The 24,015-nt window shown below is 43.6% G+C and overlaps 1 protein-coding gene across 10 annotated transcripts in view; it reads right to left on the reverse strand.

Moving 5' to 3' along the window:
- LOC135523807 (calcium/calmodulin-dependent protein kinase type II subunit gamma) overlaps positions 1-24,015 on the reverse strand; it is a 39,360-nt gene that overhangs the window by 2,868 nt on the left and 12,477 nt on the right. Inside the window, exons 4-21 of one of the 10 annotated variants that reach the window (XM_064950723.1) lie at positions 20,052-20,106; positions 19,890-19,955; positions 19,043-19,115; positions 13,229-13,331; positions 12,543-12,626; positions 11,930-12,024; positions 11,394-11,516; positions 10,637-10,720; positions 9,525-9,567; positions 7,593-7,652; positions 5,220-5,260; positions 4,933-5,016; positions 4,517-4,555; positions 4,389-4,434; positions 4,052-4,135; positions 1,908-2,057; positions 1,512-1,587; positions 1,325-1,419 (exon numbers count right to left, since the gene is read on the reverse strand). In XM_064950723.1, the coding sequence (XP_064806795.1) occupies positions 1,325-1,419; positions 1,512-1,587; positions 1,908-2,057; positions 4,052-4,135; positions 4,389-4,434; positions 4,517-4,555; positions 4,933-5,016; positions 5,220-5,260; positions 7,593-7,652; positions 9,525-9,567; positions 10,637-10,720; positions 11,394-11,516; positions 11,930-12,024; positions 12,543-12,626; positions 13,229-13,331; positions 19,043-19,115; positions 19,890-19,955; positions 20,052-20,106 (1,401 nt within the window). The remainder of the gene's footprint in view (positions 1-1,324; positions 1,420-1,511; positions 1,588-1,907; positions 2,058-4,051; positions 4,136-4,388; positions 4,435-4,516; positions 4,556-4,932; positions 5,017-5,219; positions 5,261-7,592; positions 7,653-9,524; positions 9,568-10,636; positions 10,721-11,393; positions 11,517-11,929; positions 12,025-12,542; positions 12,627-13,228; positions 13,332-19,042; positions 19,116-19,889; positions 19,956-20,051; positions 20,107-24,015) is intronic. The other 9 variants (XM_064950724.1, XM_064950726.1, XM_064950728.1 and 6 more) reach the window with 9 other exon arrangements.

Below are 24,015 nucleotides of genomic sequence, written 5' to 3' on the forward strand. Positions count from 1 at the left end.
ATTACAGCCTAGAGTCTTCTTGGGTATGACGCTACAAGTTTGGGACACCTGTATTTGGGAAGTTTCTGACATTCTTCTTTGCAGATCCTCTCAAGCTGTCAGGTTGGATGAGGCATCGCTATACAGCTATTTTCTGGTCTCTCCGGAGATGTACGATGGGGTTTAAGTACGGGCTCTGGCTGGGCCACTCAAGGAAATTCAGAGCCTTGTCCCTAAGCCACTCCAGAGGTGTCTTGGCTGTGTGCTTAGGGTCGTTGTCCTGTTTGAAGGTGAACCTACGCCCCAGTCAGGTCCTGAGCGCTCTGGAGCAGGTTTTCATCAAGGATCTCTGTACTTTGCTCCGTTCTTCTTTAACTCAATCCTGACTCGCCTCCCAGTCCCTGCCGCTGAAAAACATCCCCACAGCATGACGCTGCCACCACACTTCACTGTAGGGATGGTGCCAGGTTTCCTCCAGTCAAGCTTAGCATTCAGGCCAAATAGTTCAATGTTGGTTTCATCAGACCAGAGAATATTTTTTCTCATGATCAGAGTCCTTTGCCTTTGGGCATCTCCAAGAAGGCCATCATGTGCATTTTACTGAGGAGTGCTGTAGAGATGGTTGTCCTTCTGGAAGGTTCTCCTATCTCCACAGAGGAATTCTCAATCTCTGTCAGAGTGACCATCAGGTTCTTGATCAGCTCCCTGACCAAGGTCCTACTCCCCAGATTGCTCAGTTTGGCTGGGCAGCCAGCTCTAGGAAGAGTCTTGGTGGTTCCAAACGGCTTCCTTTTAAGAATGGAGGCCACTGTGTTCTTGGGGACCTTTAATACTGCAGAAATAGTTTTTACCCTTCCCTAGATCTATACCCCGACCCAATTCTGTCTCAGAGCTCAACTGACAATTATTTCGACCTCATGGCTTGGTTTTTGCTCTGACATGCACTGTCAACTGTGGGACCTTATAGAGACAGTGTTGTGCCTTTCCAAATCATGTGAAATTAATTGAATTGACCACAGGTGGACCCCAATCAAGTTGTAGAAACATACCAGGATGATCAATGAAAACAGGATGCACCTGAGCTCGATTTCGAGTCTAATAGCAAAGGGTCTGAATACTCATGTAAATAAGGCTTCAGTTTAAAAAAAAATTCTATACATTTGCAAACATTTCTAAAAACCTGTTTTCGACTTTTTCATTATGAGGTATTGTGCGTAGATTGATGAGGGGCAAAAATGATTTTATACATTTTAGAATAAGGCTGTAACGTAATGAGGAAGAAGTCAAAGGGTCTGAAAACTTTCCGAATGCACTGTGTGTGACAGAACAAAAGAGAGAGACTCACGGTTTTCAAAGTAGAACTTGTGGAAGTCCATGCCCTCCACCAGGTTCCCCAGAGCTTCAGGCTCAAAGGAGGTCAGACCTGGATCACAGATCCTCCTGATGGGGGAGGAGAAGAGCGAGCGAGAGAGAAAGAGACTAACGCTAGTAATTCAGTAGTCAGACGTGTGAAACAACGTAGCTGTACTCACGTGTAGGCTTCAAAGTCTCCATTGTTCACAGCTTCAATCAGCTGTTCAGTTATCTTGATGATCTCCTGCTTACGAGCTAGAGGGAGAGAGAGGGAGAGAAAGGGGGTGGGGGGGAGAACAAAAATGGGAGAAGAGAGATGGAAGTTCAGCGATTTAGCTAAATAGGAGCAACTTCACTACTCACCCTCCACTATAGCTGTACGGTCTTCCCTCACTCTTTCTATGTATTCCACTCTCTCCCTTTTCTCTCTCTGACAGCTAACAATGGACAACTCCATACTAGTGGGTGCTCCAACTCTGTCATGGGTTTGTGTGTCTGTTCTATGTGGTGTGCATACAGTACCTTCCTTGTATGAGCGCATGTAACTGTGTCTCTCCCTTGGTGTGTATTCTTACTGTGCTGTGTGGTGGTATTGACTGTGACAGGGACAGTGTTGCTCCCTAGCAGAGCAGCAGGGGAAGCAGAATGAGCGTGCCCCGACTCGGGGTTGGAGCCTTGATCGGAGCTGTTCCACGCCATGCGCTTTACATCATGCAGAGGAACAGCTGGAACACACAACGCACGGTCAACACACACACGTACGCAGTCAGACACGTGCACACATGAACAGTAATGAATGATGTTAGTTCGCTAAGACATTGAAACAGACAGACTGTTAGGGGGGGGGGGGGCTCTGAGAAGCTCAGCTGATTAAAAAATTTACTGACTAGATCGTGATATTAAACTACATGTCCCTTCATTCTACTCAACTTCACTCTATTATATTCTATCACAGTGCAGAAACACACTTCTCTATGAAAACTGACAATACACAAAGGACGAATGTCCAAGCAGCACTTTGAGAAGCAGAACCGATGCCTGCCATTGGTTCAGTGCTTGCACGAGCACTGGCCAATAGGAGAGCAGCGTTGTGAGGGGGAGAGAAAAGAGCAACACTGTGGGAGGAAGATGAAAAGAGAGAAGGATAACACTAGAACACCGGAGGATGACGAGAGAGAGAAGATGAGAGAAATAAGAGTAGGAGACTCCTCTCCTTCACCATCCCCTGACAGAGACACACAAACACAACTGTAGAAGGAGTGTGTGTGTGGGGTCATCCCGAGAGACTGAATATCAAACCAGCCCCTCGCCCCAACCAACTCGCTCAGAGGACCCTTTGTTAACACGCGAGGGTGACTTTCAGAGTGGTGAGAAATCCAATAAACCCATCAACTTCCGGACACATTCATGACTTAAATGATGCAATTCATGTTTTACATTTAAATAATAATCAAGCATTAATAAATATATATAAATTCCCCTTGTCGTTTTACAAGATAGAAACTTCAGTAACAGTGAAATACTTAATTTGGGAGGTATTACATTTAGTCACGTGCCAAGCCTTGAAATGGGACGCAAACAAATGCAAGTGACATAATTAGGGACACCTCCATGCTTTTGTATGAAGTGTCCATCTTAAGGGTCAAATTAGCCCCTAAATCCTCAGCATTGTTTCCCCAAGGATTGATTTCAGCAGCAGTGGTTCACAGCAGTCGTTGGGGGGGGCCTCCTAGGGCGGTCCGGGATTATTTTTGTTGAACGACTGAGAAGGTTACTTCAGCTGACAAAAATAAATAAAAATAAAATCTACTCCAAAATGCATAAATGTAATTGTTATTTTCATTTGAATCGAGTTTCAATTTAATCTGTTCATCTCAATGACATCAGCCAATTCCATCTTAACCCCAAACATTTTTATGCTAACGTTACAGTTTCTTAGCTGACAACTAGGGCTGGGAATTGCCAGGGACCTCACGATACAATATTATCAAGTGACTTCGGTGCCAATATGATATGTATTACGATTCGATACTGCAATTTAATTTTAGCGATTTGAAGTTCTAAATATGATGCTCACTACATGGCTGCTGCAGAGAGACAAGAGAGCCATGAGAAAACCAGTCATGATCAGTCAGAGAAATAAGTGCTGAAAACATGTTGGCCCACAATTAAAACAGATTTTAAGGATGAAAAACACCGAAGTCAAACATCGTGCAAAAATAATATTGCGATATGTAACTGTACTGATTCTCCCCATCACTACTAACAATTATCATCATAGGGCTGGCTACACTTCCAGGATTACAAGCCAGCTAGGTAGTTACCAATGGAGTTCTCTCTGACAATCTGGTGAAAATCTACAGAAGATATGTCACTTGTTGTAACTTGGCACACTTTTTAAGATAAGAGTGACTCGGCAGGTTTTTATTTGCTAAATGACTATAGTGGAAAAACTACTCAGCTTTGGAGCACTTGTGAATGTGGTGTAGGCAAGTGTGAATGTGCAAATGGAAGGCAGAGGGGTGAGAGGAAGGGGAAGGGAATGGTTTGGGATTCAGCAAAAAAGAAAAGAAAAAGGGGGGTACAGGAGAGATTCCCAATGTTGAAGGCTCAGAAAAAAAGACACACACACACACACACACACACACACAGGTCAGAAGAGTGGGGTCTTTGCCAGGGACATCCCCGAAAAGTTGTGGTTGCCGTGAAAAACACTTACTGGCAGGCGAGTTGTCAGACGAAGTCAGAAGGGAGGGCATCTCCTCTGTAGCACTGCCCTGACTCATCATCACAACGCTGTCCCCTAGATTAGAACCCACACACGCAAATAATGCACACACACGTAGGCACACATGTACACACATATACACGGGTGAGTCACACACACACACATACATACATGGGTGAGTCACACACACACAAACCTCAGCACACTGCTAGCTATAGAGCACAGGAAGATCTATCAGAAACTACGGTTAGATTACAGAGAGAACAAAGCAAAAGGAGAGAGAGAAGAGCAAGCAAGCAGAGAAGATAGATAAGTGTAATTTCCCTACCTTTCATATCCTCATCCTCATTTGTGTTGCAACTCTCTGTAGAACCCTAGAGACAGAGGGGGGTTAATAACACATAGTGAGCCTTATTCATATGTTGTTAACCTAACTCTGCACACAAACACCCTCACCTTGATCCCATCAGTAGCAACCACTGTATTTTGAGATTCCTGGTAGAAGAGGAACATAGAGTTACAAATCTGGTTACATACCCAGGTCTGTACAAGTGCCTGGGGGTTAGGGTTCGAGTTGATATTAAGATGTAGGCCGGTGTGGGAAGGGGTTAGAGGTTTGTGAAGGGTCAAACATGAAACAATCTTAGACTCCAGCCAACAGAGACAAAAGACCACTAGGAAGAGAATGGAGGTTAGGGGGCTGAGTTAGGGGGCTAGGAAGGGAGTATGGACTTTAAGGTGCTAGGAGGTTAGGGTGCTAGGAAGAGAGATACAATGAGGCTAATGGAGGGAGGAGAGCAGGCTAGGGTGCTAGAAGGTTAGGGAACTAGGAGGAGGGGAACATGGGATGAGAGGTGGTTAAGGTTCTGTACCATCTGTGAGGCAGCCATGCTGTTGTCCTTCATGGCATTTATAGCGCTCACGATGCTGTTCTTACTGTTGTTGTTGGTCGTGGGCTGAGACACACAAAATTAACAAACTGAAGAGAGTAATCTCTTTCTTCATTTCTCTTTCATTTCCCTCTATAAATACAACAGCCTTTAATTGTCCACTAAATCAAGTAGTCAAACAATCTCTTCACTAGCCCTGTCAGCCAAAGAGAGAGAGAGAGGAAGAGGGAGTGTGTGACAGCTACATGACATCAGATTTCACCCATTACCTTAGCAGCATCCGCCTTCTTGTTCAGTAAACTTTTGCATGCTGTAAAGAGGGGAATACAGCATAAGAGAGTTGCACTGGACTTCAAACATCTCTCCAGTCACTTCCCTCACATTCATCCAACCTGGTCCAAGTCAAGCATCAACCACTCCTAGACCGCAGTCTGATTTCTCTACGCCTTCTGCCGGCAGTGTGCACTTAACTACCCTTTCAGGGACTTAAAAGCATTGGATTGGTGTGAACATGGACTAAAGGGAGCATCCCCACCATATTCCAGACACCAGAGGCATTCTATTCCACGAAGGGGAGTGAACAAGCGCACACTTCAGGGAGAATGAGCGTGCTATAGAAGAGGCGGATGTTTAGTCACGTTACTGTAAACTATTGATTTCCTTTAGGAAACTCCAGTCAGTCGTCTCACTCTGGTCTCATCTAAAGCATTTCACTTTGCTGCTGTCCCAACTGCTTTTTAAGTATTACTGACACACACGCACGCAATTCTGGGATGCATGCAATCTCTTGGGGTTCCTTACCTTCCGTTAACAAGTGGGAGAGAGGGCGAAGAAAAGAGATGGAAAGAGAAGTCTCAGTGGTGCATTATCAGAGTGAGAGAAACAAGGAGAGAGAGGGAGGGTGGGAGACATGTTTTAGGCAGCAGGCATCAGTTGTCGGTGGTGGTTGGTGCACTGCTGGTGTGTGTGTTCTTACTGTGTGGCAGTATCGACAGGGAACAGTCTGGCGCCCTATCGGAGCGGCGGGCGGAGCAGACAGCTGCTCCGACTTGGGGTTGCAGCCTTGATCAGAGCTGTTCCATGCCATGCACTTTATATCACACAGCGGAACGGCTGGAACACGCAGTGGACCAGCCATGCAGCATCCACATCAACAACAGTTCCAAAGGTACATAGCTTCCACTCAGCAAACAGCAGAACAAAGCTGGGCCTTGATTGGTTAACTTTTGACACGTCTTCTACCCAGCTACCCACAGGGCGGGCAAGCATGGTCCCTGTTCCAAGATCTTCGTCGGACATATCGGTCACGTCACAGGCCAACTACATTGCAATGGTGCATTGCATCAACCAATGGCTGCATGCCAAATCCTCACAGTCGGGCATCAGATTAGCTGACATGTTAAAAACCTGAGATCTGGCAGACAGGCATTTGCAATGCAATTAACTAGAACGTGGCCATTGTCTAACATCTTCCCTTTCCTCTGTCCAGTCACCTCAGATCAGTGGCTATTTCAAGGAAGACAGGAAGTAACTTGTAAGTGTCCAAGTGTGCACTCATACCAATCATTTTACCTCTGGGAGGCAAAGTGAACGAGTGCACACTTCAGGGAGTAGAGCATGGAAGGGAAACGGATTGTATAGGGAATACAAGTCCACATGCAGCAAGGCAACATTGTTCACACTGTAATTCATCTGGGCTACAGTGTGACGATGTGACTGGGTAAGACGGAGGGTCATAAGCAGAGAGCAAAGTCTGCCTCAGCCAAACACAGTGGAGGGGAAAGCAGTGAAATCGCAGGGAGGCTAAGCTGCAGATGCCCTTCATAGGGCGATGATGTCATCCGTCTTCAGGACTTACTGGCAGGCGATTGGTCCACTCTCAGAGGAGAGGCCTGTGATTGGAGGGTTCTAGCGTATAGCTCTGTCAACCATCCTCATGCAGAACCAGAGCATCAATCGCACACTCAGGGGAGACTAACTCCCCCACCCTTGTTATTGGGCCAATACTACTATTACCCTACTTCCTAGAGACACTTGTGTAGATCTGAAAGGATCTGATAGGTGTAAATAATATGGTAGTAGCTCCAATTTGCCCTATGATCGGCTGGGTGGAATTTGCTGTTGCTTGCACCTATCCAACCCTTCCAGAAACATTATACCATTTCCTAGTCCGCATGGGATCGCTGACCTTAGTCCACCCACTCTCCCCCCTCTTTACCCAGGTCAGACGATGGCAGCATGCCTCCCCTGCTCCTGTCCATCCCCCAGTCAGTCAGTCGCCACAGATACACGCCTCCCCCCCCCATCCCTCCTCCCTCAACCCCCTCATGGCCGTAACCAAAGCAGGAGGGAGGGGAGGGGGGTTGATGTGGTAAGGCTAATGAATTTGATGATTTCTGATGTTGACATGAGGCTAAGTGGTATTGTTGACAGAATGTGTAGAGTTAGATGTGTTTAGCCTGTGTGTCCATGGTATTAGCGCCATCCTTAAAAACATCCATATGGTCTCACATGTGTGTATGTGTTTCAGGCTAACGTGATCTGCATTCAGGAAAGAATGCTCCCTTATAGAATGAAGTGGGAGGGACTTAAGACAGGAAGCGTGTGTAGAGGAAGTAAGAGGGCGTGTCTCTGTGACGTACCTTCCTGGGCCAGCGAGGCGGTGGAGGACACAGCAGCAGGGTTGGCATGCTGCCGGCCCACTATTGGACAGAAATACTCAGGTTGGGAGGAGCTATTCAAATCTGGGCTGGCCTAACCCAATACAGTGACCAATCTTAAATGACACCCTATTGTCCATATAGTAGCCAAAAGTAGTGCACTATATGAGGAGTAGGGTGCCATTTAGGACGCAAAAATCCTATTCCCTTAAGGCCAGGTCTTCATCCTAGGGATGAGCATCTTTCCATTTCAAGACAATTCGATAAGCATCTAGATATGGCACCGATATGTTTTAGTTTGAAACGATCCGATTAGTGAACAAATCGATGCAGTAACATTTGTTGCATAAACATGTTCATTTTCCATTCTAAATTAAAATCTGATGCGGATGGAGCTCCTCAACTGGGCCTCTCTGACCTGGATCTGTCTGTATGCGTGTGTAGATTCTGTATGTCTCTGGTGTATGTATATGTAGGCGCCTGAGATGAGCCATAAGGGAGACTAGGCATCCAGAACCCCACCCATCAGATTAAGGGGGGCAACATAGCCTACATTTTGTGCCCCCCCCTCTTTGGTTCTGAAATAACCATCACCCTCTAATTAAAACTTGTCATTTTTGCAGATGAAGTGTTTGAGCTAGTAATGCATCAATATTAGTTTACGAATGAGCTAGCACTATATAGTCATCTTTGGATTCCACCCTCATCTCAAAATCAAATGCTTTTGACCATTTGAAGTCTAGTGAGCTGCTTTTCGCCTCCCGCTTTTGCCGTGCAGAGCCTCGAAGTGATTGCGGACTTATCGAAATCATCACCTTCACCCTGTATATCTAAAAATAACCAGAAACACTGATTGTTTAAACCAAACTACCAACACCACTGCTGATGATGAACCTGAACAATCAAATTAAATCTATTGTAAGCCCCGTTCAGCGGGTAGCCTATAACCAGATGAGTAGCTTACTTTTAACAGCGCACAGATAAATTACAAAGGTTGTCACATAACTAATAAAGCCTAATATCAGGCAAGCCATTTCAGCATTTGAATGCTGAAGGTGCCGCGTAGATGTGCAAGATCAGGAACAGGCCGCCTACCGTGCGAAGCTGGGCACAGTTTGACTAGGTCACTGAGATTGCCTGGGCTTGTTCGGCCCGCAAAATGACTTGTAAACTCAATGACTGTCAATGCAGTTACATGCTTAGTTCCACAGAAGGAGAGGACGCATCAGTTGTCATAAAATAGGAGGTATTGTCAGAAGGCAGAAAGAAACTAATATGAGAAAGAAATGCGTAACACTTGAATCGTTTTTTTCTGACCGATGCATGCTTCATTTGGATCGGTTTGGAGTCCGCGGAACGATGCAGTCTAATCTTAAACGTTTGAATCGGGGACCGATGGCCTATCGGTGAATTGTTATATTCCTAATCATCTTAAGTAGCATAAGAGTGAAAGTAGAGCCTTTAAAATAGTGCCCTTTGTGACACCACATAGACATCCACCACTCCTGAGTAAACCGCTCACGCACACACTCCAGAGCCGACAAGGGGAGAGAGAGGTGCGTTAGAGACAGATACAAAACACACAGAATCTAAAACTCAGTACTGCTGGAATTCTAGAATCTAGAAAAACAGTCTGCAATTCTAGAATCAATGACCTCCTTCTAGCACCTCTGTGCACTGACACCTTATGACATCCTGCTCAGAACTTGCAGAGGAGCTCCTTTCATCTCTTCCTCTCCTTCAGAACATGTGTCCTGAACACACACTTCGAGTACTCACTCACACACACACACATACTCGGCCTAAAAACCTACATTAGGTGGACTCCACCGAGGAGGAGAGGGAAGGAGGGAGTAGAGCTCCATCTGTCCTCCCCCCTCACTCTAACTGGAGCGAGGGAGGAGACACACCCACCTGAGAAGGTTCTGGACACCAGCATGGTGGTGAGGATCGCTCCCTAGGAGAGAAAGACAGGGAGAAAGGAGAGATGAGTATTAAAGACAGATGATATGTAAAGGGCAGTTAAAAAGAGGGGGTTAATGAGGAGAAAAGGGATGTGGTCTAGGGGGTGTGTAATGAGGAGAAAAGGGATGTGGTCTAGGGGGGGGTGTAATGAGGAGAAAAGGGATGTGGTCTAGGGGGTGTGTAATGAGGAGAAAAGGGATGTGGTCTAGGGGGTGTAATGAGGAGAAAAGGGATGTGTTCTAGGGGGTGTAATGAGGAGAAAAGGGATGTGGTCTAGGGGGGTGTAATGAGGAGAAAAGGGATGTGGTCTGGGGGTGTGTAATGAGGAGAAAAGGGATGTGGTCTAGGGGGGGTGTAATGAGGAGAAAAGGGATGTGGTCTAGGAGGGGGTAATGAGGAGAAAAGGGATGTGGTCTGGGGGGTGTAATGAGGAGAAAAGGGATGTGGTCTAGGGGGTGTAATGAGGAGAAAAGGGATGTGGTCTAGGGGGGGTGTAATGAGGAGAAAAGGGATGTGGTCTAGGAGGGGGTAATGAGGAGAAAAGGGATGTGGTCTAGGGGGTGTGTAATGAGGAGAAAAGGGATGTGGTCTAGGGGGTGTGTAATGAGGAGAAAAGGGATGTGGTCTAGGGGGTGTAATGAGGAGAAAAGGGATGTGGTCTGGGGGGGTGTAATGAGGAGAAAAGGGATGTGGTCTAGGGGGGGTGTAATGAGGAAAAAAGGGATGTGGTCTGGGGGGGTGTAATGAGGAGAAAAGGGATGTGGTCTGGGGGGGTGTAATGAGGAGAAAAGGGATGTGGTCTAGGAGGGGGTAATGAGGGGAAAAGGGATGTGGTCTGGGGGGGTAATGAGGAGAAAATTATGTGGTCTAGGGGGAGAGGTATATAGGGAGCAGGAGGATGAGTGTGAATAAAGAAGGAATAGAGATGAGAAAAGGAGGTGGAGAGGTATATGAGCCAGTAGGAGAGGTGTAGGGAAGAATAGGAGGAATGGGATAAGGGGTGGAGGTAGCGAAGGAAAGCAGGAAGAAAAGACGTGTAGGGGTCAGTAGCAGTAGTGTACCTTGAGCTTCCTCCGAGCGTTGAACTTGCGCAGACATTCCACTGTCTCCTGTCTGTGGATCATAGACGCCACGGTGGAACGTTGCTATAGGGGGTGAGAGAGAAGTATTACACAATTAGGGTTGCAAAACTACCGGTAATTTACCAAAGTTAGCGGAATTTATAATAGTCTGACAATTTTGGAAATGTATAGCTGAATATTTATGAAAAATGTATTAACATATAGTATTAGGTTTTTATATCTGTGCCCATATTTTCCATGGTTTTCTAATAGGCCATATGGTTCAAGAGAAAATAACCTAATTACTGAAGAAAAAAAGCATCTAATCAACAATGACATTATTTTCAATTAACTCTGCAGCTACTGACTTTGACAACTGCCACCAGTTTGAAGCCAAATCATTTACAAAAAGACAGACATGGTAAAATAAAGGACATTTCATGCCGACACATTTACATCTTTATCATTCCGTTTAATTTCTAAAAGAATCTTATTTTATTATTTTAAATGTGATGAGGCCACAGAGTGCCAGACATAATTACAGACACCTGTGATAATCTAAAGTACTCAAAAAAGGGCACTAGATGTCATGTGATAAAACTCCATAAAAGTTTAAACAATATTGGTAGTACAGGTGAACTTTGAAAGTTAACTACAATACAACCATCCCATTGCAACCCTATACACAATACACAAAGCAGTATGTGAAGCGAATGTGATTTTGTGTTGCCATATACAGGTTTGTGTGTGTACTTACGCAGATCCATGGGTGTTTGAGAGCCTGATCAGCAGTGATTCTCTTGGAAGGGTTAATAGTTAACATCTGGTTAATCAGGTTCTTAGCCTCTGGCGTAACAGTGTCCCATTCGGGAGAGGGAAACTAGAGAGATGAGGCAGGAAAAGGAACAGAAATACAGAGACCAGCATTTGCATTATGTACACAACACAAATGTACTTCTTCATGTTTCATATCATGTAAACAATGTCTTCCTATAATCCAGAACGCTAAGATGCATGAAATGTGTGTGTATATGAATGTCTGCCATGTTAAATCTCAGTACCAGTCTTCATTAATTGTGTAACCGGAATACTAGAGACAAGGAGAGGATAACCCCTTGCATGCACGCACGCACACACACGCGCACACACACACACACACACACACATCCCTCTGCAATGCGTCAGGAGGCTGACGGGATCAATAGCTGAGGTGCAGCTCTCAATCGGACACTATTAAAAATTCACCAGCTGTGCAGCCAACCTCCACACTGTACCCTGCACAAACCGACTCACATCATAGGCCCCAGCCTTGATCTGCTGGTAGAGTTTGTGTTGGTCTTCATCCCAGAATGGAGGATAGCCAACCAACAAGATATACAGAATAACACCTGGAGAGGTTGAGAGAGACCGAGAGAAAGAGAGCGGTTAGATGGTCTGTAAAAACTGGTGTAAGATGTATGATCTCTGCACCATAGCCCAGCTTTAGATGCGTGCGTAACTATGGGTCAAAACAGACAGGGATGGCTTAGACTGTTAACATGCAACTTTATTTTGTCTCCAAATGTTTATTGAAAACATAGTTGCATAACGAGCACTTGTCGCAAATACCCCATTAGTTGTTGGATAGCTAGCGATGTTTTTGTTGCCACATTAGTATTGACATATAAAATCAGTCAAAAACACCTAAAAACAAGACATTGTATCAATAACATGATAAAGCTAGCTTAAACGAGCCACCTACGATTCCCCCCATGGCAGATTGTCATTGTTGCTAGCTAAAGTATCTGACTGTTCAGAATCAAAAAGCAGGCTTCAGGCCCCATCGATGTGCGCGCATCATTTTCGTGACGTTGTCAGCCAACACGTCTATTTGTTCTTCACCTACAGTTAGAGGTTAAAGGCTCACCACAGGCCCATATGTCCACAGGCTTGCCATAGGGGTCCTTCCTCAGGACCTCAGGGGACAGGTAGCCAGGGGTACCCGCAAAACCTGCCAGGCAGAAGAAAAAAGAAGATTTAGGTCTGATGAAGGTTACTCAAAATGTATCCACCCCTCCCTTTGCCTTCTGAACAGCCTCAATTCGTCAGGGCATGGACTCTATAAGGTGTTGAAAGTGTTCCACAGGGATGCTTGTACATATTGACTCCAATGCTTCCCACAGTTGTGTCAAGTTGGCTGGATATCCTTTGGGTGGTGGACCATTCTTGATGCACACGGGGAAACGGTTGAGCATGAAAAAAAACAAAAAACAAAACAACACACAGCAGCAGTTCTTGACACAAACCGGTGGGCCTGGCACCTACTACCATACCCCGTTCAAAGGCACTTCAATCTTTTGTCTTGCCCATTCACCCTCTGAATGGCACACATACACAATCCAGGTCGCAATCGTCTCAAGGCTTAAAAATCCTTCTTTAACCCGTCTCCTACCCTACATTTATTGGAGTAGATTTAAAAAGTGAAATCAATAAGGGATCATAGCTTTCACCTGGTCAGTCTGTCATGGAGAGAGTTCATAATGTTTGGTACACTCAGTGTATGTTTTTTATGACAAAACACTGTCCATAAAGAGTGTGTGTGCGCGGTCTTACCAAACCATGCCTGTTGGTCTCCCTGCACCTCAATGGCCAGGCCAAAGTCTGCCAACTTCACCGCTGCTCCCTTCATCTTACTGGCCAGCAATAGGTTTTCAGGCTGAAGGGGTGGAGAGAGACAGTGTGTTTGTTTGTGTGTAAAGGGGGGGGGGGGTATATGGAGAGGGACAGAGATGCATTGTTCTATATGTAAACCCTAAATGTGCTTCGAACTCTTTGGCTTTGCCAACATTTATACATCCATATCCTGTCAATAAAAGATTATTATTCAATTCAGTTGGGAGAGAAAAAAAAGGAGAGTAAAGAGAGAAATGAAGGACGGAGAGGAGTATTACGTTTTTGATTCTCTTATGTAGCTACCTAAACATTGCCTTACATTGTACTAGGTCAGGGGTCAAACTAATGACTGGTAGCGACAAGTGTTGAGGTTGCCGCACAATACATTTTTGTCCTTTGCACGTGCAATAGTGGCAATATATGATATTCAGCACCAGGGATATCAGTCGGATCACATTACCACGAAATCTGGCATTCAGGGTGACAGAGCAGTTGTAGCATCTGACTGGTGAAGTTGCAGGAAGAATTGAATCTTGTGAACATACATTGATTAAAATAAATAAATAAAACCTACCAAAGGAAATATTGTTCTGCAGTGATTAATTGAAATATTCACATAACGCTCTGCAAGAAATTGAATAACGACACACATACACAAGTATTATAATGGAAACAGAAGGTTTGATTGTCCTCAATATTTATTATACTGCTTTAACTACCCTGAACAAAATTAAAATGCAACTTGTCCCATTTTCACATGCTGAAATAAAAGATCCCAAAAACATTCCATATGAACTAAGCGCTTCACAAATTTCGTGCACAAATTTGTTTACATCTTCTTTAGTAAGCAATTATCCTTTGCCAAGAATCTGGCTGTCTTTGGCTGGCATGGTTACTCGTGGTCTGCGGTTGTGAGGCCGGTAGAGCGCACTGCCAAATTCTCTATGGTAGAGAAATGAACATTCAATTCTCTGGCAACAGCACACTCCCCAAAAACTTGAGACATCTGTGGCATTGTGTTGTGTGACAAAACTGTTCATTTCAGAGTGGCCTTTTATTGTCCCCAGCACAAGGTGCATCTGTATAATGATCATGCTGTTTAATCAAATTCTTGATATGCCACAAATGTGCCACAAACTTGAGAGAAATTACGCTTGTGTTCGTATGGTACCTTTTGGGGATATTAGGACCAACACTTTACATGTTGCGTTTATATTTTATGTTCAGTAAATAAATAGCCAGGGAGTCGCAAGGGGGATGTTGAAGAGCCGCGGCTTGCTGACCCCTGTATTTTACATCATGAGGCCGGTGACACTTTGCTTCTTGAAAGTCCAATATTTTTGAAAACTTCCCTGCCAACATGCAAAACATTTTTTGGACTAATGAACAAAATACCAAGATAAGTTTGTTAAATAGAGCCCCAAAACTAACGCAATGGTACTTCTAAGCACAGGCGGTAGCACTGTAGGTTCAGGGGTGTGTAAGAAATATTTGTGCCATTTTCACTAACACAATTAAATCGGCACACTTGCCAGTGGTGTAAAGTGCTTAAGTAGTACTTTAGGGTATTTTTACTGAAGGTGGGTTTGACAAATTTTACTTCACTACATTCCTAAAGAAAATAAAGTAAACGTTTTACTCCATACATTTTCCTTGACACCCAAAAGTACTTTTTACATTCTGAATGCATAGCAGGACAGACAAATGGTCCAATTCACACACTTACCAAGAGAACATCCCCTTTCATCACTACTGCATCTGATCTGGCAGACTCACTAAACACAAATGCATTTGTAAATGTCGTCAGTGTTGGAGAGTGCCCCTGCCTATCCGGAAATGTTTTAAACAATACAATGGTGCGGTCTGCTTTGCTTGATAAAAGGAATTTGAAGTGATTTATACTTTTGAGATATGAGAGATTTTTTAAAATTGGTTAAAACCTTATTTCACCTTTATTTAACCAGGTAAGCTAGTTGAGAACCATTATTTACAAGCAGTGCGACAGAAACAACAGAGTTACATGGAATAAAACAAGCGTAGTCAATTACACAATAGAACAAAAAGAAAGTCTATATACAGTGGCATGAGATTCTCTCCCTCCCTCCAAATACTTTTACTCAAGTAGTATTTTACTGAGTGACTTTCTATTATGGGATCTATACTTTTACTCAAGTATCACAATTGGGTACTTTTTCCACCACTGGCACTTGCTAGCATTAGCGTGAAAGGGCTGGGTTTTCATGAACCAACAAGTCGAGGCTTAGCCCTCACTTGCCAATCAGAACGTGCTTCACGGCGAAATATCTGTTTGCTTCAAATTGTATATTTGCGGTATTTTATGCATTGCCTTAGAATCAACTCCAATGTTAGTCTAAGTTTGTGAAATGGCTTACAGAAACAAAATAAAATGTAGAACTCTTTGCTAAATACGTTAACTTGAACATTTGTAGTCCACATAACCACATCTGCCGCCCCATGTTTCAAATTATTAGTTCAGCCATGATGCAATTTACAGTAGGCCCCTATATCAGTGTGAATGCAATTGAAGCCATGCAATTACTTACAACGTTGGGCCAGTAACCGAAATGTTGCTGGATCGAATCCCCGAGCTGACGAGGTAAAAATCTTTCATTCTGCCCCTGAACAAGGCAGTAAACCATCTGTTGCCCTGTAGTCCATTGTAAATAAGATTTTGTTCTTAACTGACTTGCCTAGTTAAAAGGCTAAATGTAAAAACACCACAACAACTTGTTTAAAAATAAAAGCCTGTGTCACACTTACAAGCACCATCATTTCTCCCCGTGGGCATATAATATTAAAACAGACTATGAAGGGTTTTACGCACATCCAAACTTTTCACGGGAGCTGGACAAAGATCCGATATGAAGAGAAAGGGAGAATGTCCACTCACCTTTACATTTCCCAAATAGGCCTATGTTTTATGAACATAAATCAGAACCATTTCACAGATCAGATCACATTCACACAATCTCCAGCAGTGGAATTGCAAGCGTCCCACGGACATTGTCGCCATGAAGGTGAATCATTGGATTGTAATAAAAAATGTAATGAAAAACCAGCAATACATTTTTTTTTAAACAAACAATGTTTGTTGAACCAGCCTTTGCCATAGGCCTAGGGCAGGTCTTGGGTGTTTAACATATGAAAACAAGCAAAAAACATTGTATTTTTTACAGGTAACTTCTAAATACGAGGTTCACCGTTATTCAGGTTCTCATCTCTCGTTTCACGGTGGGCATGGACACAGTCTACATCATGGAGAGGGTGTAATGCACGTCAAACATTTTAACCTGGATGCCTAAAATAAATGTGGGCCTCCCGACAATACATAGATTTTAAAAAAGGGAATGTCAGCTCACCGTTGTACTCCTCTCAAACTTGATATTTGAATAAAGCTTTGGCGATGAAGACCTATTTCCAAGCGGTCTCAGGAGTCAAACTGTTTATCGACAGTCTTGACTACTTGGCATTCGGCAGACAAATAAAGAAGCCTTCGTCGAGGGGTTTGGTTTTAGAACTAAATAAAAAGTGGGAAAACATTTGTTTTTATGTTTCTAAATACGAAGTATACACGCACCAAAAGCACTTTAGGCTACTCGTTTCATGCACATATGGGCAGTGTGTGTCACGGCTGGATAGGCTGCTTTTCCATTGTCCATGCCATAACCAGCTGAGTTATCACTAAAACCAGCTTTTGGTTAGTCTTAAATATTGCTATCAGTGCTGCCTGAAATTATCACTTGAGATCATGTTTTTCCAGCTGAGCTGAAGCGGGCGGATGTAAAATTGCCAAACCTGGCGTTAGGGCTGGAAAACGCCTGATTTTACACGATGAAATTGTAAACTAACGTGCGTTTTGACACCAGCGCCCCTTTAACGCCAACCAAATATAGAGCCCTTTGAGTGGATTTTTCCTTTAAGCCGTTTTGGAATTGACCACATTTGACTGTGTGTGGGTCTCCATCTCTCCTACAATTATCTCTGCAGCCATATATTGACATATGGTGGTAGCCATGGAAACCACTTGAGAGTCATTTAGACAGCACTGCAGACTGCATGCGCATGCGTGCGTGCGTGTAAGGGACTGCAGTAAAAGCCCACTCAGGAAAAAAGGCCAACGAAGCAGACAGCACACAATAGGTAATACAGCTAACCTCAGTAGAGCGATTCAAGCGATGAGATATATATATATATATATATATATATATATATATATATATATATATATATATATATATATATATATATATATATATATATATATATATACACACACACACACACACACACACAGAACAAAAATATAAAGGCAACATGCAACAATTTAATTGATTTTACTGAGATAAAGTTCAGATGAGGAAATCAATCAAGTGAAATAAATTAATTAGGCCCATATCTTTGGATTTCACAACTGGGAATACAGATACCTGTGCTTCACAATATGCCTCGGAATCTCATGGTATTTCTGTGCATTGTGTTGGTTGTCCATAGCTTATGCCTGCCCAAAGCATAACCCCACCATGGGGCACTCTGATCACAACTCTGACATAAGCAAACTGCTCGCCTACATGTGGTCTGCGGTTGTGAGGCCGGTTGTTTAGATCTTTGTTAGTGAGCATTTATCCTTTAGCCAAGAAGCTGATTAACCAGATGTGGAAGTCTTGGGCTGGCATGGTTACGTGTGGTCTGCAGTTGAACGTACTGCCAAATGGCAGAAAGGGAGAGGATCATTTTTTTTTTTTTTAATTCAAAATTGAAGAGAGTACACCACAAGGTTGCACTCACTCTCCCAGCACAGTGAATTCACAATGCAGATGGTTTCTATCACCCTTCACGCAGAGAGACATTATAATTTATGCTGCTGCGCTTGCTTTTCACGAGTGCCGCTTTCTATCATCCAATCACAAGTCATTAACCCAGCACAAGGCTACAGTCAGAGCTAGTGCCTCGGTGTGGCAAGTTATTAGGCGATATCTAGGCTAATAAATGGAAGATGGAATTGTAATGACAGACCTAAAAAAGTTAACTAAAAGAGAAGGACAAGCTACAACACCAAGAGCCAACAGGTAGGCTGCTACTTAATAATCTGAATGGAGTGGTTGATATTAACAGTAGGTCGGAAGTTAATGTTAGCTAGCTTCTCTCGGTTTGATGTAGTCAAGACGGGCACTATGTAACAAGATGAGATAAATAACTAGCAATAAGTTAGTCTACCGGTGCGAGTGGACTTGGTTGCCATCTCCCTGCTCCCCTTGTCCTTCAGATACACACTGCCCCCTACCCCGCTCCCTGCATGAGTTGCTTCTCTCCCTGCAGTAGAGCTCCAGTTAATAAAGTAGCAAAGAAATACAGCATTGTTGCATTACGTATTTGTTACATTCTTATTTTCCCTTTATGATGATGATGGGGACCTGTTAGTGGGAGTTCTGTGATAACAAAATGACATTCACAGTGCAGTTAAGGATTTTTTCTTAACGTTAACCCAATCTCATTTTAAATGTTCATACCCCTAGTGCAGAAGAGAGAGTGGAAAAAAAAGAGGCAGTGAGAAAAGACGAGGGCTAAAGAGGTCAGAGAGAGAGAGTGGGCCTTTGTGAAAGGGAGGGGAGCAAGTGGAGAGAGAAAGGGGGATAAAGAGGGAGATGAGAGCAGTGCGTTGCCATGGCCACGAACAGAGGTGTGTGTGTGTGGTAGTTATAGCAACACACACGCACACCACAGAAACACACACACCTTGAGGTCCCTGTGGACGATGTCATGCTGGTGGATATGTTGGACACTCTCCAAGATCTGGTTGATACACTGACTGGAGAGGAAAGGGAGAGAAGGGGGTTGAGCGTGAGAAAAGGAGAAAACAAATCAGTCATCTTTTCATCACTAAACACATGCCTGGTGTGTACAGAAAGCTCAACAGGTCTGACAAAGAGACAAAGTAGTGAGACAGATTTATTACAATAGTTGCTTTAAACTTTTCATTACTGTACCCATATCACATTTTGTTATGCCTGGAGTACCCCCTCATAAGCATTTGACCAACTTGGCCTATGTTCTTTTGAGACTTCCCAAGTACCCCAAATGGATAAGCCAGTTGGCAAAAATACTGTTAAGACGGTCTGCTGGTTGTGAGGCTCTGAGGTGAAAGGTCAAATCAGTCTTGGGAAGGGCGTGTTGCTGACCCCATGTGGCTTGTAGAGTGTGTGTGTCAAAAGCCCTGGTCAGCACTAGTCAAATTATTTCATGGACACTTCCCTTAATTCAACAAAGAATATCACCTAATAGCAAGATTGAGGAGAAGAGAGTGAGAGGGAGGGAAGAGAAAGGGAGTAGAGTTAGGAAGGAAACAAAAGGGAAAGAGGGAGAGATGAGTGGGGAAGAAGAGAAAGGGTTATATGATATATAGGAAGAGGGAGGAGAGAGGGATAACAAGACATGACAATGCAGCAGACATGAATACAAGGAAACCCATAGTCAGCCTGTGTAGTGTGTGCGCGCACCACGTGAAATCACGCCACTCTCCCACGGTTTAGACCCGCGCTGTGCGGCACAGTAACCATGGTAACAGTAAATAGGGATTGCCCACCTGGCATCAGCCTCGCTGTAGTACTCCCTAGCAACGATGTCCTCAAACAACTCTCCTCCAGTCACCCTGAGAGAGAGAGAGAGAGAGAGAGAGAACATGACTGTTATCATACATAATAAAGCTCATTCACAAGCCTGAAATGTGCATGTGTGCTATACTTACAGGTCAAAGACAAGGTAGTGAAAGCCTTCCTCTGAGATACTGTCATGTAGCCTCACTAGAGAAAAGAAAGGGAGAGTGGGTGGAGAAGAGGGAGAGAAAGAGAATTGAGAGATTTTAAAAAGTGGAATATTACAGGCTAGTGGCTCGGGCTCAGTTTTGTGATTCTAAATCTGACCTACTGTATGGTTTGTTTAAGGGTTCAGATTTCAAGGTTAAAGGTGATGTAAAAAGGTACATTTTGCTGTGCAATGAGCAGCAGGTCGGCCCTGCAGCAAGTACAGTACATGTGCTCATATCACTATCCCCTCTATCTGTCCCACTCTCTTTATCCAAAGTTTATAGGGCAAATGAGAGAAGGGGGTGAGAGAGGGTGAAGTATAAAAAAAGAGAATGAAAAGGGAGTGTGAGAAAAGGAAGGAGACCATGCCTGAGGGGTAGAGCAATCTGGGACACTGGAGAAAAAATATATAATAATAATAAATGAGGCAGAAAGAAGGTAGAGGGAGACATGATCGAGGGATACAAATGAAGGAGACAGCACAAAATTGTCATTGACTCATTGGTAAGGCCTCATCCCGCTCTCATATTTTCTCTTCCTCTACCTCCTTTGTTCTCTCCTCCTGGTTATATTTTTTTAGGGGGCGCTATTTTAATTTTTGGATGAAAAACGTTCCCGTTTTAAACAAGATATTTTGTCACGAAAAGATGCTCGACTATGCATATAATTGACAGCTTTGGAAAGAAATCACTCCGACATTTCCAAAACTGCAAAGATAGTCTGTGAGTGCCACAGAACTGATGTTACAGGCGAAACCCAGATAAAAATCCAATCAGGAAGTGTCGCATTTTTTGAAACCGCTTCATGCCAATGACACCTTATATGGCTGTGAATGAGCTACGAATGAGCTTACATTTTCCACGTTTTCCCCAAGGTGTCTCCAGCATTGTGACGTCTTTTTAGGCATTTCCCTTGAAGAATGGTTGTAAGGGACCATATATGGCATGTGGTCACATGGTGTCTCCCGCAGAAAACCTTGCGTAAAATACTGAGGTAGCCATTTTTCCAATCGCTTCTTATGAGAAACCAACTGCCTCGACGCATATATTATCGAATACATATGTTAAAAACACCTTGAGGATGAATCCTAAACAACGTTTGCTGTGTTTGTCGATATTATGGAGCAAATTTTGAAAAAAGTTTGCCGTTATAGTTGAAGTATTTTTCGTTCGATTTCTCAGCTAAGCAGGATGAACAAACGGGAGCTATTTCGCCTACAAAAATAATATTTTTGGAAAAAAGGAACATTTGCAATCTAACCGGGAGTCTCCTGAGTGAAAGCATCTGAAGTTCTTCAAAGGTAATGATTTAATTTGGTTGCTTTTCTTATTTTCGTGAAAATGTTGCCTGCTGCCAGCAGAGCCTAGCATAGCATTATGCCATGATAAACTTACACAAATGCTTGTCTAGCGTTGGCTGTAATGCTTATTTTGAAAATCTGAGATGACAGTGTTGTTAACAAAAGGCTAAGCTTGTGTTGGAATATATTTATTTCATTTCATTTCATTTGCGATTTTCATGAATAGGAAAAGTTGCGTTATGGTAATGAGCTTGAGGCTATGATTATGCTCCCGGATACGGGATTGCTAGTCGCAAGAAGCCCGAACTGATTTTAACAATAATTATTGTCCTCAAATCGATTACTTTTTCTAATCCTCAATTTGAAAATAAAACCAGTAGACAAACAAATACAGAGGCTGACATCCAGACAGAGAGATATACACTCAGACATACAGATTGATAGAAACACTTAGAAAAAAAGGGTTCCAAAGTGTTCTTTGCAGAGGGATAAGGTTCTGCAGTCTATGTAATAGCATAACAGATTAGTTCAACTGGAATGACTCAACTCACGGTTGCCTAAAAAGAGTTGTGCACAAAGCACAGCCCAAAATATTGTGAGTCACCGCCCCTACATTTTAATTACCACTAAAAGAAGAGAACCCTTTTTTCAACCGAAAAGACGTAAAATAGTGTAATTTGCTCAGCAGCCTGATTAACTTGTGTTTGTACTCTCAATTTCTAAACCGTATAATCAAAAACGAAGTCTCCATCCTCGCAAAAGGAAACTCACACAGGTGAAAATGGCGGCTGTCAGTCGCCCATTGGCGGGTGGTCCCTAAAACACACCATGTCGTCAGCAAGCGAATGAACAGCAGACTGTCAAATCGGTGCAATGTGTTTTCTACATAACGAAAAGCCCTTCAACGGTTCTTCGCAGTTTGAAAAAAAGTTATTTGTGATAATTCAAATGTAGGAGCGCTGACTCAGAATATATTGGCCCGTGGTTTGTGCACAGCTTTTTTTGTGCAACAGTGAGAGAGAGTCATTCCAGTATAACTGATCTGTTATGCTATTACATACAGTGCTTTCGAAAATACCTTTACTATTTCCATATTTTTTTACGTTACAGCCTTTTCTATGACATTTACATAAGTATTCAGACACTTTACTCAGTACTTTGTTGAAGCCTCTTTGGCAGCGATTACAGCCTCAAGGCTTCTTGGGTATGACGCTACATGCTTGGCAGACCAGTATTTGGGGAGTTTCTCCCATTCTTCCCTGCAGATCCTCTCAAGCTCTGTCAGGTTGGATGGGGAGCATCACTGCACAGCTATTTTCAGGTTTGATGGGGTTCAAGTCCGGGCTCTGGCTGGGCCACTCAGGACAATTAGAGACTTGTCCCAAAGCCACTCCTGCATTGTCTTGGCTGTATGCTTAGGGTCGTTGTCCTGTTAGGAGGTGAACCTTCGCCCAGTCTGAGGTCCTGAGCACTCTGGAGCAGGTTTTCATCAAGGATCTCTGTACTTTGCTCTGTTCATCTTTCACCCGATCTAGTCCCCCAATCCCTGCCGCTGAAAAACATCCCCACAGCATGATTCTTCACCATGCTTCATCGTAGGGATGGTATTGGCCAGGTGATGAACGGTGCCTGGATTCCTCCAGACATGACGTTCGTCATTCAGGCCAAAGAGTTCAATCTTGGTTTCATCAGAGCAGAAAATCGTGTTTCTCATGGTCAGAGTCCTTTCGATGCCTTTTGGCAAAAATCCAAGCGGGCTAAAGAGTGGCTTATGTGTTGGTCACCCTACCATAAAGGGCTGATTGACGGAGTTCTTGAGATGGATGTCCTTCTGGAAGGTTCTCCCATCGCCAGAGGAACTCTGGAGCTCTGTCAGAGTGGCCATCGGGTTCTTGGTCAGCTCCCTGACAAGGCCCTTCTACCCCAGATTGTTCAGTTTGGCCAGACAGCCAGCCCTAGGCAGAGTCTTGGTGGTTACAAACTTCTTCCATTTAAGAATGTTGGAGGCCACTGTGTTCAACCTGCAGAATTGATTTTGGTACCCTTCCCCAGATCTATGCAGACAGAATCCTGTCTCGGAGCTCTATGGACAATTCCTTCGACCTCATGGCTTGAATTTTGCTTTGACATGCACTGTCAACTAGAGGTCAACCGATTAAATCGGAATGGCCGATTAATTGGGCCGATTTCAAGTTCATAACAATCGGAAATCAGTATTTTTGGGCGCCGATCTCCGATTTGTATTTTTTATATACCTTTATTTAACTAGGCAAGTAAGTTAAGAACACATTCTTATTTTCAATGAGGGCCTAGGAACGGTGGGTTAACTGCGTTGTTCAGGGGCAGAACGGTCAACTAGTCCAACGCAATAACGACCTGCCTCTCTCTCGTTGCACTCCACAAGGAGACTGCCTGTTACGCGAATGCAGTAAGCCAAGGTAAGTTGCTAGCTAGCATTAAACTTATCTTATAAAAAACAATCAATCATAATCAGTAGTTATAACTACTAATCCAGGTTAGCAGGCAATATTATCCAGGTGAAATTGTGTCATTTCTCTTGCGTTCATTGCATGCAGAGTCAGGGTTTAAGCAACAGTTTGGGCAGC

This window comes from Oncorhynchus masou, chromosome 31, assembly GCF_036934945.1.
Source record: "Oncorhynchus masou masou isolate Uvic2021 chromosome 31, UVic_Omas_1.1, whole genome shotgun sequence".
NCBI lineage: Eukaryota > Metazoa > Chordata > Actinopteri > Salmoniformes > Salmonidae > Oncorhynchus > Oncorhynchus masou.